A 15232-nucleotide genomic window follows, 5' to 3' on the forward strand; every position below is an offset into this window, starting at 1 on the left:
ACAACTGACCAAGGCTATAAAGGAGCTGGCCACCCGGCCTGCTCTCCGTGACCGTTAATCACTCCTGCCTAGAAAACCTGCCCCTGCTCCTACCCCCTGCAATCCCAACTACCGCAATCCTCCACCTAATAGACCCTCTGGGACACAAAGACCCTTTTGCATTTACTTTAATAAGTCACGACATTGGAAAATGCAGTGCTGGGATTTCAACAGATTTCCCCTGAGGTCAAGGACTGTTCCTCAGGAAAACAGTCATCAGGTCCAATCCCCGAATGACCTAAGTCAGGACTCTCACTTCATTTTGCCTCCTGCCCCGATGTAAAAGTTATTGTAGAAGGTGTACCATTGGAGGCATTGATAGATACAGGGTCACAAGTGTCTACTATACCTAAAAGTGTTTTCTATCAGCATTGGGATGCTAGTTTATTGTGTGAGCCTGGTGATGTTAACTTCAGAGTAGTTGCGGGAAATGGGCAACCAGTTCCCAGACATGGATACTGGGAGCCAACCATTCAGTTAGGAGAGCATGTACTTACCGGGCAGGGAGTGATTGTAACTAAGGTGACAGATAAGGGGTCTGCTGAGTTTATATTGAGGATGAACATTTTGAAGAATTGTTTCAATTGTGCCAATTGTCCTGGTCAAGAAGAAAGACGGAACCATCCGCTTCTGTGTTGATTACAGGAAACTGAACAACATTACACATAAAGACGCTTCTCTTTTGCCAAGGATCGAGGAGTCACTCACAGCCCTCGGGTCTGCTGCTTACTTCGGATACTGGCAAGTGCCCATGGCCGTGGAGGACCGGATAAAGACCACCTTTGTGACACCCATGGCGCTGTTCGAGTTTAAAAGTATGCTGTTTGGCTGTGTAATGCCCCTGCTACGTTCCAGTGTCTGATGGAAAGGTGCCTGGGCCACCTGAATTTTCAGAGTGTCTTGTTATAGCTGGACAATGTCATCTTGTATTCTAAGTCTTACCAGGAACACCTCAGTCATCTGTCCAACAAGTCCTGATTAAGTATGGGCTGAAGATTAAACTGTCCAAGTGTCACCTGTTCAAACCAAAGGTCCATTACTTGGGTCATGTCGTCAGCGCAGAGGGAGTCCAGCCCAATCCTGAAAAGGTAGAAGCTGTCAAGAACACAGTAAAAGATGTCAGGACTTCCTGGGATTTGCCAGCTACTACCGCCACTTCATTCCACACTTCGCCCAGATTGCATAACCCCTCACAGCTCTCCTATGGGGTATGGCAACGGAGAGTTAGAATGGAAGACTACCCATTGAATGGGCCGAAGAGCAAGAGACAGCGTTCCGAGCTCTTATACGTCGGTTGACAGAACCACCCATCCTGGTGTATCCAGACTACAATCAGCCTTTCCGGCTATACGCTGATGCCAGTTTTGAAGGTCTGGGAGCTGTCCTGGCCCAATTCCAGGATGGACAAGAGCGAGTAATTGCTTATGCCAGTTGTAACCTGCGAGGAGCAGAGAAGAACGATGCCAACTACAGCTCATTTAAATTGGAACTGCTCACCCTGGTGTGGGCCGTGACTGAAAAGTTCAAAGACTTTTTGTATCCAATGCAGATAAACAAAAGAATGGAGCACAGTGTTCCATTCTTTTGTTTATCTGCATTGGATACATCTTCGATCTTCTATGTGAGCATTGGAATGGTCTATCAGCCAGAGGACTGGTTCAAAGACTATTTGGATGCCACGCCATTTACTGTCTACAAGGATAATAACCTGTTGGCCCACCTGAACACTGCCAAGTTGGGTGCCATTGAGCAGCGATGGGCTTCAAGACTGGCCAATTACAATTTCACTATCAAGTACAGAAGCAGCAAGTCAAATGTCACCCGTCGAAGACGTGTGGGAAGACGTGAACCCAGGTCCAAAAAGGTTAAAGAAGACCTGTATATGAGTTGAAACGTCTGTGGCGACAGAGGAAATGACTGTTTGTGCACATAGGACTGTTGTACCAAAATTCTTTGGATCTGGTCTCTGGTGATTGACTTTATCAGATTCTGGTTCCCGACAGCCCAAATGTCCACTCTTTAGGCAGCTGCCCATGTCGCCCCCATCATCAAGTAGAAAGGGGTGTACCCCGTAGAATAATGGATCGTGTTGTTATATATCTCCAGTAATTCCGATGGTTTTCAACACATACCATGACCAGTCAAGATCAAAGCTACTGTCAGGCAAAGATTCTATTGAATCGGAATGCGAAGTGACATTGAGAAGTCTGTAACATCACCAAGAATGTGGGCAAGGACACAAGAGCACCCCTCCATTCCATCCAGAGTGGAAGGCCCAACCAGTTGGTCACGCTAGACCACGTCAAGTTGTCTCCTACTCGGTCCGGGTATACTTATACTCTCACCATGGTGGATCATTACTCCAAATGGGTTGTCATTGTACCCGTCAAAGATCTCACAGCCAAGACAACGGCCCAGATGTTCTACTCCAATTGGGAGCAAACCCTTGGGTGTGCGGAGTATGTCCTAACGGACCTGGGAACGGCCTTCGAGGCCCAACTCTTCCAAGAGTTAGTTCAGTTCTGTGCCTGCAACTCTGGACTACCGATTACCACCCCCAGGGGAACGGGCTCTGTGAGTGCATCAAGTCTTTATCCACATGTTGCGAGTAGCCTCTGTGTCAAGACAAAAAGAGTGGCCCCGACTGCTGCCGGAATTACTGGAGATATATAACAACACGATCCATTGTTCTACGGGGTACACCCCTTTCTACTTGATGATGGGGGCGACATGGGCAGCTGCCTAAAGAGTGGACACGTTTTCTCCAAATCAGCCTGTGATGTTCTGTGTCTCACCAACCCCGGGGCTGGTTCAACCCACACTAGTCTCCACGCCAGTAACAGTCTTGTCACCGTAGGCTCTGGCCAATACACCAGTTTCCAGAGTGCCAACCCTGTCTCCAGACTCTCCAGCACAGATGCCAGCGACTCTTGGTCCAGCCAGTCCTGAACTAATACCAGCTCCTGAGTTCGCTGAGGAAGAGCCAGCCACAGCTCAAGAAGTCCCAATAGCTCCAGAAATCTCAAGAGTTCCAGACTTTCCAGAGGTGGTGTTGCGCAGATCCCAAAGGTCGACACAAGCGCAAATACCAGCTAGGTACTGTGAATAATAGTACCCTATAAAAGTTGTCAGTACAGTATGTCATCTATTTCAGTCAGTGTAGCATAGTCAAATGCTAATGTCATGTAAATAAGTGTATTGTGTATAAACTAGCCCAGTATAATAGTTAGTTAGGACTGTAGCCAGGATGTATATTACCAGTCCACAATTGTCTAATGTACACATGCCTAATCATTTTTCCTGTCCACGTGTACAGGGTGCTATACTGACCAGAGGGTTCCACTGAGATATGAGTAAGGCATGTATAGTGACAGAGTTGCTGTATATAAAGGTAACAGTGGTATGTTGTATAAAATCCTGTATAGAGTTCTGGGGAGAAGTAGGTAGAGACCCCAGCAGGGTAGAGAGCCTCCGGCCGCCCAATATGCTTAATTGGAGTCTGTGGTTGCAAGGTTTATAAATTCCCATATGTTTATAAATTTATTTCCAAAGGAGCATGTATGGACATTTTCACAAAGTGCTACATGGACTTGTCCCTTGTTTTTGTTACTCACATTCAGACCTGTGAAGGACATTCTACAATGATGCCCCAGGAACTATTGTCATCACCAGGCCCCAGTGGCCACTTCCGGTCATCTGCCCTCCAGGACTGGGCGCCGAGGACGGCTGTGTTTAAGAGGGGGAGTTTGCGGTGGCCCAGGACAGGAGTTATACACCTTTACCCTTTCTGCTCTGTCAGGCAGCCTCTTTGCAGTGACCCCTGGGCCCCTGACACCTGTCCCTTTATGTATATATATTTTCTGCCATGTGTCATACTGTAAAATGTATATGAGTGTTATTGCTTTAAAAAATGTTAACATGTGATCACAGTTGTCATGTGAGTTGTCATGTGAGTGTAATCCTGTGAGGTATCAATGACCATGTGATCTAAGAGTGACCTATGAGACCCCTCCTAGTCTCCCCCATATCAGCCCTGGGTGGAGCTAGCTCGCTCTCTTATGCTCTTGATTTCCAATTTAGTCTTTGCTGAAGTCCAGTGCAGTCAAGTCCTAGAGTGTGTCTGGAGTCCATAAGAGGCTTCAAGTTCGTCCTGCAGCCACAAGCCTCCAAGTCTACAAGTAAGCTACAGTCACAGCTTAGTCAGTCTCAAGTCAAGTCAAGTCAGTCACAGTCATCTATTGTCAAGTCAGAGTAGCCTGCACCAAAATTGTCCAAATCTACTGCAAGTTCCAGCAAGCCCTTAAGGTCTCTGAAGTCACTGGTCACCTCCTTGGGCCTAGCTGAACTGTATAGACTGTTCCATATGTCACTCAGTAAAGCTAACATTGTCCATAACTTGTGGTCGGAGTCATTATTGCCCCCTGTGCCCAGCCCAGGATCCAGCGGTATACCTTCGGGTGGTACTGAGGATAAACCATGCCCTGGCGTCATGAATACAAGGGGTTAATGCCATCTGCCCCTAGGGTAATTCAATCTGCCCTGCATCACACCCTCTACCACACATGGAGCAGGAAAGATGTCACCACATAGAAAACTGCTGTTCCCGCTAAGCACAGTGAGTGAAGATGAGTTTCTCCCAACACCGTCACAACTCAAAAACATTATTACAAGTAAAAAAAAACAGAAACTGGTCAGGACATGTGAGATTAACCAAGATTACTGACAAACCGGTAACCAAGAAGATAAATTATGACAGGTTTACAAAGTACTGACAAACAGGTACAGGATAGAGGTATACATGTCAGAATGTCAGGTCAGAATACAGGCTCAGGATACAGGTTCAGTTTCCAATAAGATAAAGCAGAAGTACAAATGTACAAGGTAAGGGGCAAAGCAAGAAAAGCAATAGGTCAGACCTATACAGATTTGAAGTACAAAACACAAGCAAAACAGAGGAAAGATCAGGATACAAGTTAGTGTAAAAATACACAAGACCAAAGCCATAACTATCACAGACTAAGCTCAAGAAAGACAGGACAAGGCCAAATTCAAGACAAAGAAGTCAGTACTGAAAACCAAGAGCCCAGTCAGAATGCTGGGAAAGAAACTAAATACTCCGCCTCAGCAGCTGATTGGTCCAGTGCGTGTAACTCCTCACTGACCAGAGGGCAGAATGCACAGCCTGGTCATGAGTGATCGTTACAGCAATGGACAGAACAGAGTCAATAGGCTAATACAGTCTACAAGGAGATAAAGTACAGTACTTTGATTAGTTGGCAATTGCCGCAGACAGAATATCTTCCAGAAATTTTCTGGCTAGACATTCTGCAAAAATCATGCCGTGTAAACATAGGCTAAGAACTTTCTAGAAAATGTATAAATTCTTAAATCTGTGTAGGATCAGCTTCAGGGTCAGAGATTCCAAAACCGCCTAGGAAGAGGCACATAACACTAATCTTGTTAAATATATGAATATCCTTTATTTCTTTCAGGATGGAGTTTTAGTATGGGATCAGCCTATCAATTCCACAGCTGGAGAGTTTTTGTCATTGTATGTGCACTACCCTGTGTCTCTGCGGTTGTGGCTCTCACATTTATGCCAGAAAGTCCACGATTTCTATTAGAGGTGAGAGGTAAAATTAAAACTACCGTAAAAGTAGAATATTACAGTGTTAAAAGATTTGTTAACAAAAGATTTGGTACTACCCACTTTTATTACAGACACAATCTTGTGTCAAGGGTGACATAAAGACAGGTTGGAATGCAAGCTGTCCAGTCCAATGTTATCATTGACCAAGTATCTATCTTTTGTCATTGAATACATTTTCAATAATGCATATTGACTTCTACAGTGATTGGACATATCGATCTACCAATTTCGAAAATCAATATCTGAATTTTATAGGGATCTTTACAAATTACAACTTCTTTACCAAATACACTTGATCATCATCAGTCCAGCAGCTGAAATCCCCAGGAAATGGGGCCACACATATGCATTACAGGAAAATGTAGTATTAACTGATCAATAGAGTGGAAAATGGCCTTTCTATAATATCAATGCGGCTCAGCAGAGCATAAGTAAAGGGATGCATTCTTAGGACATGCCTTTTGAGGCAATAACATATTTTTTTAATGAAGATTTTTTTTTAACAACTAGTCGTCTATCTGTGTTTAATTATTTGTTTAACACTATCTATTATTTTAATGGTATAGATTGGAAAACATGATGAAGCCTGGATGATCTTGAAACAAATTCATGACACAAACATGAGGGCTCGCGGACAACCGGAGAAAGTATTTACGGTGAGCAACAATAATAGTCACTGATGTTATCTGCTTTCTGTGAGGCTTGAAAGGGTACTCCGCCCCTAGACATCTTATCTCCTATCCAAAGGTTAGGGGACCCCTGCGATCTCGGCTGCGGCACCCCAGACATCCGGATCACAGAGTGAACTTCACTCCGTGCCGGATGCCTGGCGATGCGGGGTGGAGGCTCGTGACCTAACTGTCATGCCCCGCTTGTGATGTCATGGTCACGCCCCTTCAATGCAAGTCTATGACTTGCATTGAGGGGGCGTTGCCGTGACATCACGAGCAAGCATGACAGTGACGTCATGAGCCTCCGGCGCTGCACCCGATGCTCTAAACGAACGTCGGGTGCAGCAGGAAGATCGGGGGGGGGGGGGGGGGGGGGAGAAACCCTGTGATCAGACATCTTATTCCTTATCCTTTAAAAATGGACACCTGCTGCTCAGTCATGGAAGTATACCAAAACATAGGACATCTTAAAGGGAAATTTGAACATAGTGCCAGCATTATGTTATGTAATAGATTCAGGATAACTTTTCATTTATTCATTTAAATCTCTGTTCCTAAGCAGTCAAGTGGGTGGTCCTAATCATCGATTGACAGCCTCCCATCTATTTGTGTGCAAATATAGATAGCTGTCAATCACTGTGTAGAACAGCCAACTGGATTCCTATGCCAAGAATGAACTGAGATGTATGTGAATAAAATTTAACAGATACAAGAAAAACTTCAAAAGCCAAACTTCATAACATGGAGGAATATGGGAACTACAAAAGCCAAACTCCATAACATGGAGGAATAAGGATCAACATTCTAAACAGGAATACTAAATACTGAACACTGGACTAAGAACCAGATAAGTCTAAACAGACTCCAATAAACAAATAGGAAACACTAACAAGAGCCATACAGGACAGATAACAGAATACAATCTGAACACGGGTCTAATCAAGGAACACTAAATATATACAAAGCATAACACTAAAACCCAGATCAAAGTACAAACATAACACGGCCAAAATCTAGATACACAAATACAGGATAAGAAGCCATGGTGTCACGATTAGTGTTGAGCGGCATAGGCCATATTCGAATTCGCGAATATTCGCGAATATATGGACGAATATTCGTCATATATTCGCGAATATTCGCATATTCGTTATCTCCTCGTTTTATTTTCGCATATGTGAAAATTCGCGTATGCGAAAATTAACATATGTCAAAATTTGCATATACAAAATTAGCGTTCGCGAAAATTCGCATATGCGAAAATTAGCGTGTGCTAATTTTCGCATATGCGAATTTTCGCACGGCAGTCTCACACAGTAGTATTACAGCCTTCTTTACACCACACAAGCTGGAAGCAGAGAGGGGTGATCACTGTGATGTGTACTGTGAAAAAACAAATAAAAAAAAAAAACGAATATTCGTAATTACGAATATATAGCGCTATATTCGCGAAATTCGCGAATTCGCGAATATGCGATATTCGCGAATAATATTCGAATTGCGAATATTCGCGAGCAACACTAGTCACGATTCGGCTGGCTGGAGGTGGATCCTCTGTGCCAGAGAGGGATTGGCGTGGACCGTGTTGGTGGACCGGTTCTAAGTTGCTACTGGTATTCACCAGAGCCCGCCGCAAAGCGGGATGGTCTTGCAGCGGCGGTAGCAACCAGGTCGTATCCACCAGCAACGGCTCAACCTCTCTGACTGCTGAAGATAGGCGCGGTACAAGGGAGTAGACAAGAGCAAGGTCGGACGTAGCAGAAGGTCAGGGCAGGCAGCAAGGATCGTAGTCAGGGGCAACGGCAGGAGGTCTGGAACACAGGCTAGGAACACACAAGGGAACGCTTTCACTGGCACAATGGCAACAAGATCCGGCAAGGGAGTGCAGGGGAAGTGATGTATAAATAGGGAGTGCACAGGTGAACACACTAATTAAGCCTGCTGCGCCAATCAGTGGCGCAGTGGCCCTTTAAATTGCAGAGACCCGGCGCGCGCGCGCCCTAAGGAGCGGGGCCGCGCGCGCCGGGACAAGACCGACGGGGAGCGAGTCAGGTACGGGAGCCGGGATGCGCATCGCGAGCGGGCGCCTCCCGCATCGCGAATCGCATCCCGGCTGAGAGAGACATTGCAGCGCACCCGGTCAGCAGGTCTGACCGGGGCGCTGCAAATGCGAGGAAGTTGCGAGCGCTCCGGGGAGGAGCGGGGACCCGGAGCGCTCGGCGTAACAGTACCCCCCCCCTTGGGTCTCCCCCTCTTCTTGGAGCCTGAGAACCTGAGAATAAGACTTTTGTCTAGGATGTTGTCCTCAGGTTCCCAGGATCTCTCTTCTGGACCACAGCCTTCCCAATCAACCAAAAAAAAATTTTTTCCTCTGACCGTCTTGGAGGCCAGAATCTCCTTCACGGAGAAGACGTCAGAAGAACCGGATACAGGAGTGGGAGAAACAAGTTTGGGAGAGAAGCGGTTAATGATGAGTGGTTTAAGGAGAGAGACATGGAAGGCATTGGGAATACGAAGAGAAGGAGGAAGAAGGAGTTTGTAAGAGACAGGGTTGATCTGGCACAAGACTTTGAAAGGACCAAGATAGCGTGGTCCCAGTTTGTAACTGGGGACACGAAAGCGGACATATTTAGCAGAGAGCCATACCTTGTCTCCGGGAGCAAAAATGGGGGGAGTTCTTCTTTTCTTATCGGCAAATCTTTTCATCCGGGATGAAGCCTGTAAAAGAGAATTTTGGGTCTCTTTCCATATGGTGGAAAGATCACGAGTCACTTCATCCACCGCGGGCAAACCAGAGGGCAAGGGAGTAGGGAGGGGGGGAAGAGGGTGACGGCCGTACACCACGAAAAATGGGGACTTAGCAGAAGATTCGGAGACTCTGAAGTTGTATGAGAATTCGGCCCATGGTAGAAGATCTGCCCAGTCATCCTGGCGGGAGGAAACAAAATGCCGTAAATAGTCACCCAGGACCTGATTAATTCTTTCTACTTGCCCATTGGATTGGGGATGATAAGAAGAAGAGAAGTTTAATTTAATCTTGAGCTGTTTACAGAGGGCCCTCCAGAATTTAGACACGAATTGGACGCCTCTATCTGAGACGATATGCGTGGGCAATCCATGAAGGCGAAAAATGTGTACAAAAAATTGCTTTGCCAACTGAGGCGCTGAAGGAAGACCAGGAAGAGGAATAAAATGTGCCATCTTGGAAAATCGATCAACGACCACCCAAACAACTGTGTTGCCACGGGATGAGGGCAAGTCTGTAATAAAGTCCATACCAATCTGTGACCAAGGCTGTTCGGGAACGGGCAGAGGATGAAGGAGGCCAGCAGGCTTCTGGCGAGGAGTCTTATCCCGGGCACAGACAGTACAGGCCCGCACAAAATCAACAACATCCGTCTCCAGAGTCGGCCACCAATAAAAACGAGAGATGAGTTGCAAGGATTTTTTGATGCCCGCATGGCCTGCGAGATGGGAGGAGTGTCCCCATTTGAGAATCCCGAGACGCTGGCGTGGAGAAATGAAGGTCTTCCCTGGAGGAGTTTGCCTGATGGAGGCTGGAGAAGTGGAGATCAGACAGTCCGGAGGAATGATGTGTTGCGGAGAGACCTCTACTTCAGAGGCATCAGAAGAACGAGAGAGGGCATCGGCCCTAATGTTCTTGTCAGCAGGGCGAAAATGAATTTCAAAGTTAAAACGGGCAAAGAACAACGACCACCTGGCCTGGCGAGGGTTCAGTCGTTGGGCAGACTGGAGATAGGAGAGATTCTTGTGATCAGTGTATATGATAACTGGAAATTTTGATCCCTCCAGCAGATGCCTCCATTCCTCAAGCGCCAATTTAATGGCCAGTAGTTCTCGATCCCCGATGGAGTAATTTCTCTCCGCCAGAGAGAAGGTCCTAGAAAAAAAACCACAAGTAACAGCATGCCCGGAAGAATTTTTTTGTAGAAGGACAGCTCCAGCTCCCACTGAGGAGGCATCTACCTCCAATAGGAAGGGTTTAGATGGGTCAGGTCTGGAGAGCACGGGAGCAGAAGAAAAGGCAGACTTGAGATGTTTAAATGCATCTTCCGCTTGTGGAGACCAGGACTTGGGATTGGCATTTTTCTTGGTTAAAGCCACGATAGGAGCCACAATAGTGGAAAAGTGTGGAATAAATTGTCTGTAATAATTGGCAAACCCCAAAAAACGTTGGATAGCACGGAGTCCGGAGGGGCGTGGCCAATCTAAGATGGCAGAGAGTTTATATGGGTCCATTTGTAGTCCCTGGCCAGAGACCAAGTATCCTAGGAAAGGAAGAGATTGACATTCAAAGAGACATTTCTCCATTTTGGCATAAAGTTGATTGTCCCGAAGTCTCTGAAGAACCATGCGGACATGCTGGCGGTGTTCTTCTAAGTTGGCAGAAAAAATCAGAATATCGTCCAGATAAACCACAACACAGGAATATAAGAGATCACGAAAAATTTCATTAACAAAGTCTTGGAAGACGGCAGGGGCGTTGCACAGGCCAAAGGGCATGACCAGATACTCAAAGTGTCCATCTCTGGTGTTAAATGCAGTCTTCCATTCGTCCCCCTCCCTGATGCGGATGAGATTATAAGCCCCCCTTAAGTCCAGTTTGGTAAAGATGTGGGCACCTTGTAGGCGATCAAAGAGTTCCGAGATAAGAGGTAAGGGGTAGCGGTTTTTTACCGTGATTTTATTAAGTCCGCGGTAGTCAATGCAAGGGCGTAGGGAGCCATCTTTTTTGGACACAAAAAAAAATCCAGCTCCGGCAGGAGAGGAGGATTTGCGGATAAACCCCTTTTTTAAATTTTCCTGGATGTACTCTGACATGGCAAGAGACTCTGGAGCAGACAGAGGATAGATTCTGCCCCGGGGTGGAGTAGTACCCGGGAGGAGGTCAATAGGACAGTCATAAGGCCTGTGAGGGGGTAAAGTCTCAGCTTGCTTCTTGCAAAAGACGTCAGCATAGTCCATATAAGCCTTAGGAAGACCGGATACAGGGGGAACCACAGGGTCACGGCAGGGAGTCCTTGAGACAAGAAGTACCCCAGTTCTTGATTTCTCCTGTGGACCAATCAAGGGTTGGGGAATGGCGTTGAAGCCACGGTAATCCAAGAAGAATTTCAGAAGTGCAGTTGGAGAGGACCAAAAATTCAATTTTTTCGTGATGAGGTCCGATGCACATTAGGAGAGGTTCCGTGCTGTAACGCACGGTACAGTCCAATCTTTCATTGTTAACAGAAATGATGTAGAGAGGTCTGGCGAGACTGGTCACCAGGATGTTGAACCTGTTGATGAGGGAGGCCAAAATAAAATTTCCTGCAGATCCGGAATCCAAGAAGGCCATAGCAGAGAAGGAGAAGGTAGAGGAAGATATCCGCACAGGCACAGTAAGGCGTGGAGAAGCAGAGTTGACATCAAAAACTGTCTCACCTTTGTGCGGAGTCAGCGTACGTCTTTCCAGGCGGGGAGGACGGATAGGACAATCCTTCAAGAAGTGTTCGGTACCGGCACAGTACAGGCACAGATTCTCCATGCGGCGTCGTGTCCTCTCTTGAGGTGTCAAGCGAGACCGGTCAACTTGCATAGCCTCCACGGCGGGAGGCACAGGAACGGATTGCAGAGGACCAGAGGAGAGAGGGGCCAGGGAGAGAAACCGCCTCGTGCGAACAAAGTCCATATCCTGGCGGAGCTCCTGACGCCTTTCGGAAAAACGCATGTCAATGCGGGTGGCCAAATGAATAAGTTCATGCAGGTTAGCAGGAATTTCTCGTGCGGCCAGCACATCTTTAATGTTGCTGGATAGGCCTTTTTTAAAGGTCGCGCAGAGGGCCTCATTATTCCAGGATAATTCGGAGGCAAGAGTACGGAATTGGATGGCGTACTCGCCAACAGAAGAATTACCCTGGACCAGGTTCAGCAGGGCAGTCTCAGCAGAAGAGGCTCGGGCAGGTTCCTCAAAGACACTTCGAATCTCCGTGAAGAAGGAGTGTACAGAGGCAGTGACAGGGTCATTGCGGTCCCAGAGCGGTGTGGCCCATGACAGAGCTTTCCCAGACAGAAGGCTGACTACGAAAGCCACCTTAGACCTTTCAGTAGGAAACTGGTCCGACATCATCTCCAAGTGCAGGGAACATTGCGAAAGAAAGCCACGGCAAAACTTAGAGTCCCCATCAAATTTATCCGGCAAGGATAATCGTAGGCCGGAAGCGGCCACTCGCTGCGGAGGAGGTGCAGGAGCTGGCGAAGGAGATTGTTGCTGGAGTTGTGGTAATAGCTGCTGTAGCATCACGGTCAGTTGAGACAGCTGGTGGCCTTGTTGCGCTATCTGTTGCGACTGCTGGGCGACCACCGTGGTGAGGTCGGCGACAACTGGCAGTGGGACTTCAGCGGGATCCATGGCCGGATCTACTGTCACGATTCAGCTGGCTGGAGGTGGATCCTCTGTGCCAGAGAGGGATTGGCGTGGACCGTGTTGGTGGACCGGTTCTAAGTTGCTACTGGTATTCACCAGAGCCCACCGCAAAGCGGGATGGTCTTGCAGCGGCGGTAGCAACCAGGTCGTATCCACCAGCAACGGCTCAACCTCTCTGACTGCTGAAGATAGGCGCGGTACAAGGGAGTAGACAAGAGCAAGGTCGGACGTAGCAGAAGGTCAGGGCAGGCAGCAAGGATCGTAGTCAGGGGCAACGGCAGGAGGTCTGGAACACAGGCTAGGAACACACAAGGGAACGCTTTCACTGGCACAATGGCAACAAGATCCAGCAAGGGAGTGCAGGGGAAGTGATGTATAAATAGGGAGTGCACAGGTGAACACACTAATTAAGCTTGCTGCGCCAATCAGTGGCGCAGTGGCCCTTTAAATTGCAGAGACCCGGCGCGCGCGCCCTAAGGAGCGGGGCCGCGCGCGCCGGGACAAGACCGACGGGGAGCGAGTCAGGTACGGGAGCCGGGATGCGAATCGCGAGCGGGCGCCTCCCGCATCGCGAATCGCATCCCGGCTGAGAGAGACATTGCAGCGCACCCGGTCAGCAGGTCTGACCGGGGCGCTGCAAATGCGAGGAAGTTGCGAGCGCTCCGGGGAGGAGCGGGGACCCGGAGCGCTCGGCGTAACACATGGCAGCACTCAGGATACATGTTAACAGACACAAACTACACAGGTGCTATCTAAAACATGGTGCAAACATATTGCAGACTTAGTGCAGTTAGCAGCAACCAATACTAGCAGAGCGTTTATATAACCCCACCCAGGAGTTTATTGGCTGCAAACATTAACACTATCTATTCTATGTTTGTTTTATTTTATTTATTTTTTTATTTTTTTGCAGGTCCATAGAATCAAGACTCCAAAACAAATAGATGAGCTTATTGAAATTGAGACAGACACAGGAACTTGGTACAGAAGAGGCTTTGTAAGAGTTCGCACCGAACTGTATGGTGTAAGTGAAGTAATAAAAATAATCAACTGACTAGAACCATCTAAGGTCTTTTAAGATGGGTAGACAATTGGCCAATACAAGGGCCAGTCAACTTTTTGCAAGTTGATCAGTGTTTTTTTTTTTTTTTTTTAAAGGACAATTTACACTGAAGGATTGTGGGGAGTGGAGGGGCGGTAGAAACAGTCGCTTGATCATTCTTGTGGCCATCCATCTCTATGATAGTTAAAAATTAAACATTGGGGTTTTCACAGTTAACTGTGGGGGGGGGGGGGGTAGGGTAGGTTGGGGGTTAAAAAAAACAATACGTCACTCTCTAGAAGTTGTGGGTGCTTCAGTAGGAATCCCAATCCTTTAATTTCCATAGAGAAGAAAACTTGGCACACCACTTGAGGTTGAATAAGCGTTGATTTATTTGCAATCCTATTTACATATAAAGAATGTTGTAACTGGATTGCTGCAGAGGAGATAATCGGGGTTAAGGAGAAGCAGCTGTGGACCGTGCTACAGGTAAGTAGAATGGCAACCTATAGTAACATAAGGAAATATTTCAGGAGACATTTCCTTATGCAACATTTCCTATAGGTCACCATTCTACTTACCTGTTGCACGGTCCACGACTGCTTCTCCTTAAAGGGGTACTCCGGTAGAAAACTTTTTTTTTTTTTTTTAATCAACTGGTGCCAGAAAGTTAAAGAGAAATTACTTCTATTAAAAAATCTTATCCTTCCAGTACTTATTAGATGCTGAATACTACAGAGGAAGTTATTTTCTTTTTGGAACACAGAGCTCTCTGCTGAATCACGAGCACAGTGCTCTCTGCTGACATTTCTGTCCATTTTTTGAACTGTCCAGAGTAGGAGAAAATCCCCATAGCAAACATATGCTGCTCTGGACAGTTCCTTAAATGGACAGAGATGTCAGCAGAGAGCACTGTGCTCGTGATTCAACCCTTTTTTTGTGATTTCATGGTCCCCCAGGTTCAACATTCCTCCGGTGTCTGAATGAATGTTGTCTCGAGCCTTTCCTAGGATCCTGTAGGGCTTGAGAAAACAGTTACTCACATGGGCAGTGGCACATACAGCTGGACTGGCAGGCTTGTCAGAAAAGACAAGAAGAAGCCGAACCCTCTGTGATCAGCTCTTGTCTCAAGCCGAACAGGATCCTGGGAAAGGCTCATGACCACAGTCATTCAGACACCGGAGGAATGCTGAACCTGAGGGGACCATAAAAACACAAATAAGGGTCAATCCACCCCACACATGTAAAGCAAGTAACTCACTTAAGACATAACTTGTCATCACTGACACTATAGTGAAAAGTTAGTAAAACCTGGATACCGTATATACTCGAGTATAAGTCGAATTTTTGAAAATGCCCCCCTTTGCTTATACTCGAGTGAACAAAAAAACATTTCTGTGAGG

General features: G+C 46.9%; 1 protein-coding gene across 1 annotated transcript in view; it reads left to right on the top strand.

Moving 5' to 3' along the window:
* SV2C (synaptic vesicle glycoprotein 2C) overlaps nucleotides 1-15232 on the top strand; it is a 203917-nt gene that overhangs the window by 154904 nt on the left and 33781 nt on the right. The window contains exons 5-7 of the mRNA XM_056540338.1: nucleotides 5532-5665; nucleotides 6256-6345; nucleotides 13701-13811. Coding sequence (XP_056396313.1) covers nucleotides 5532-5665; nucleotides 6256-6345; nucleotides 13701-13811 — 335 coding nt within the window. The remainder of the gene's footprint in view (nucleotides 1-5531; nucleotides 5666-6255; nucleotides 6346-13700; nucleotides 13812-15232) is intronic.

Source organism: Hyla sarda, chromosome 1 (genome assembly GCF_029499605.1).
Source record: "Hyla sarda isolate aHylSar1 chromosome 1, aHylSar1.hap1, whole genome shotgun sequence".
Lineage (NCBI taxonomy): Eukaryota > Metazoa > Chordata > Amphibia > Anura > Hylidae > Hyla > Hyla sarda.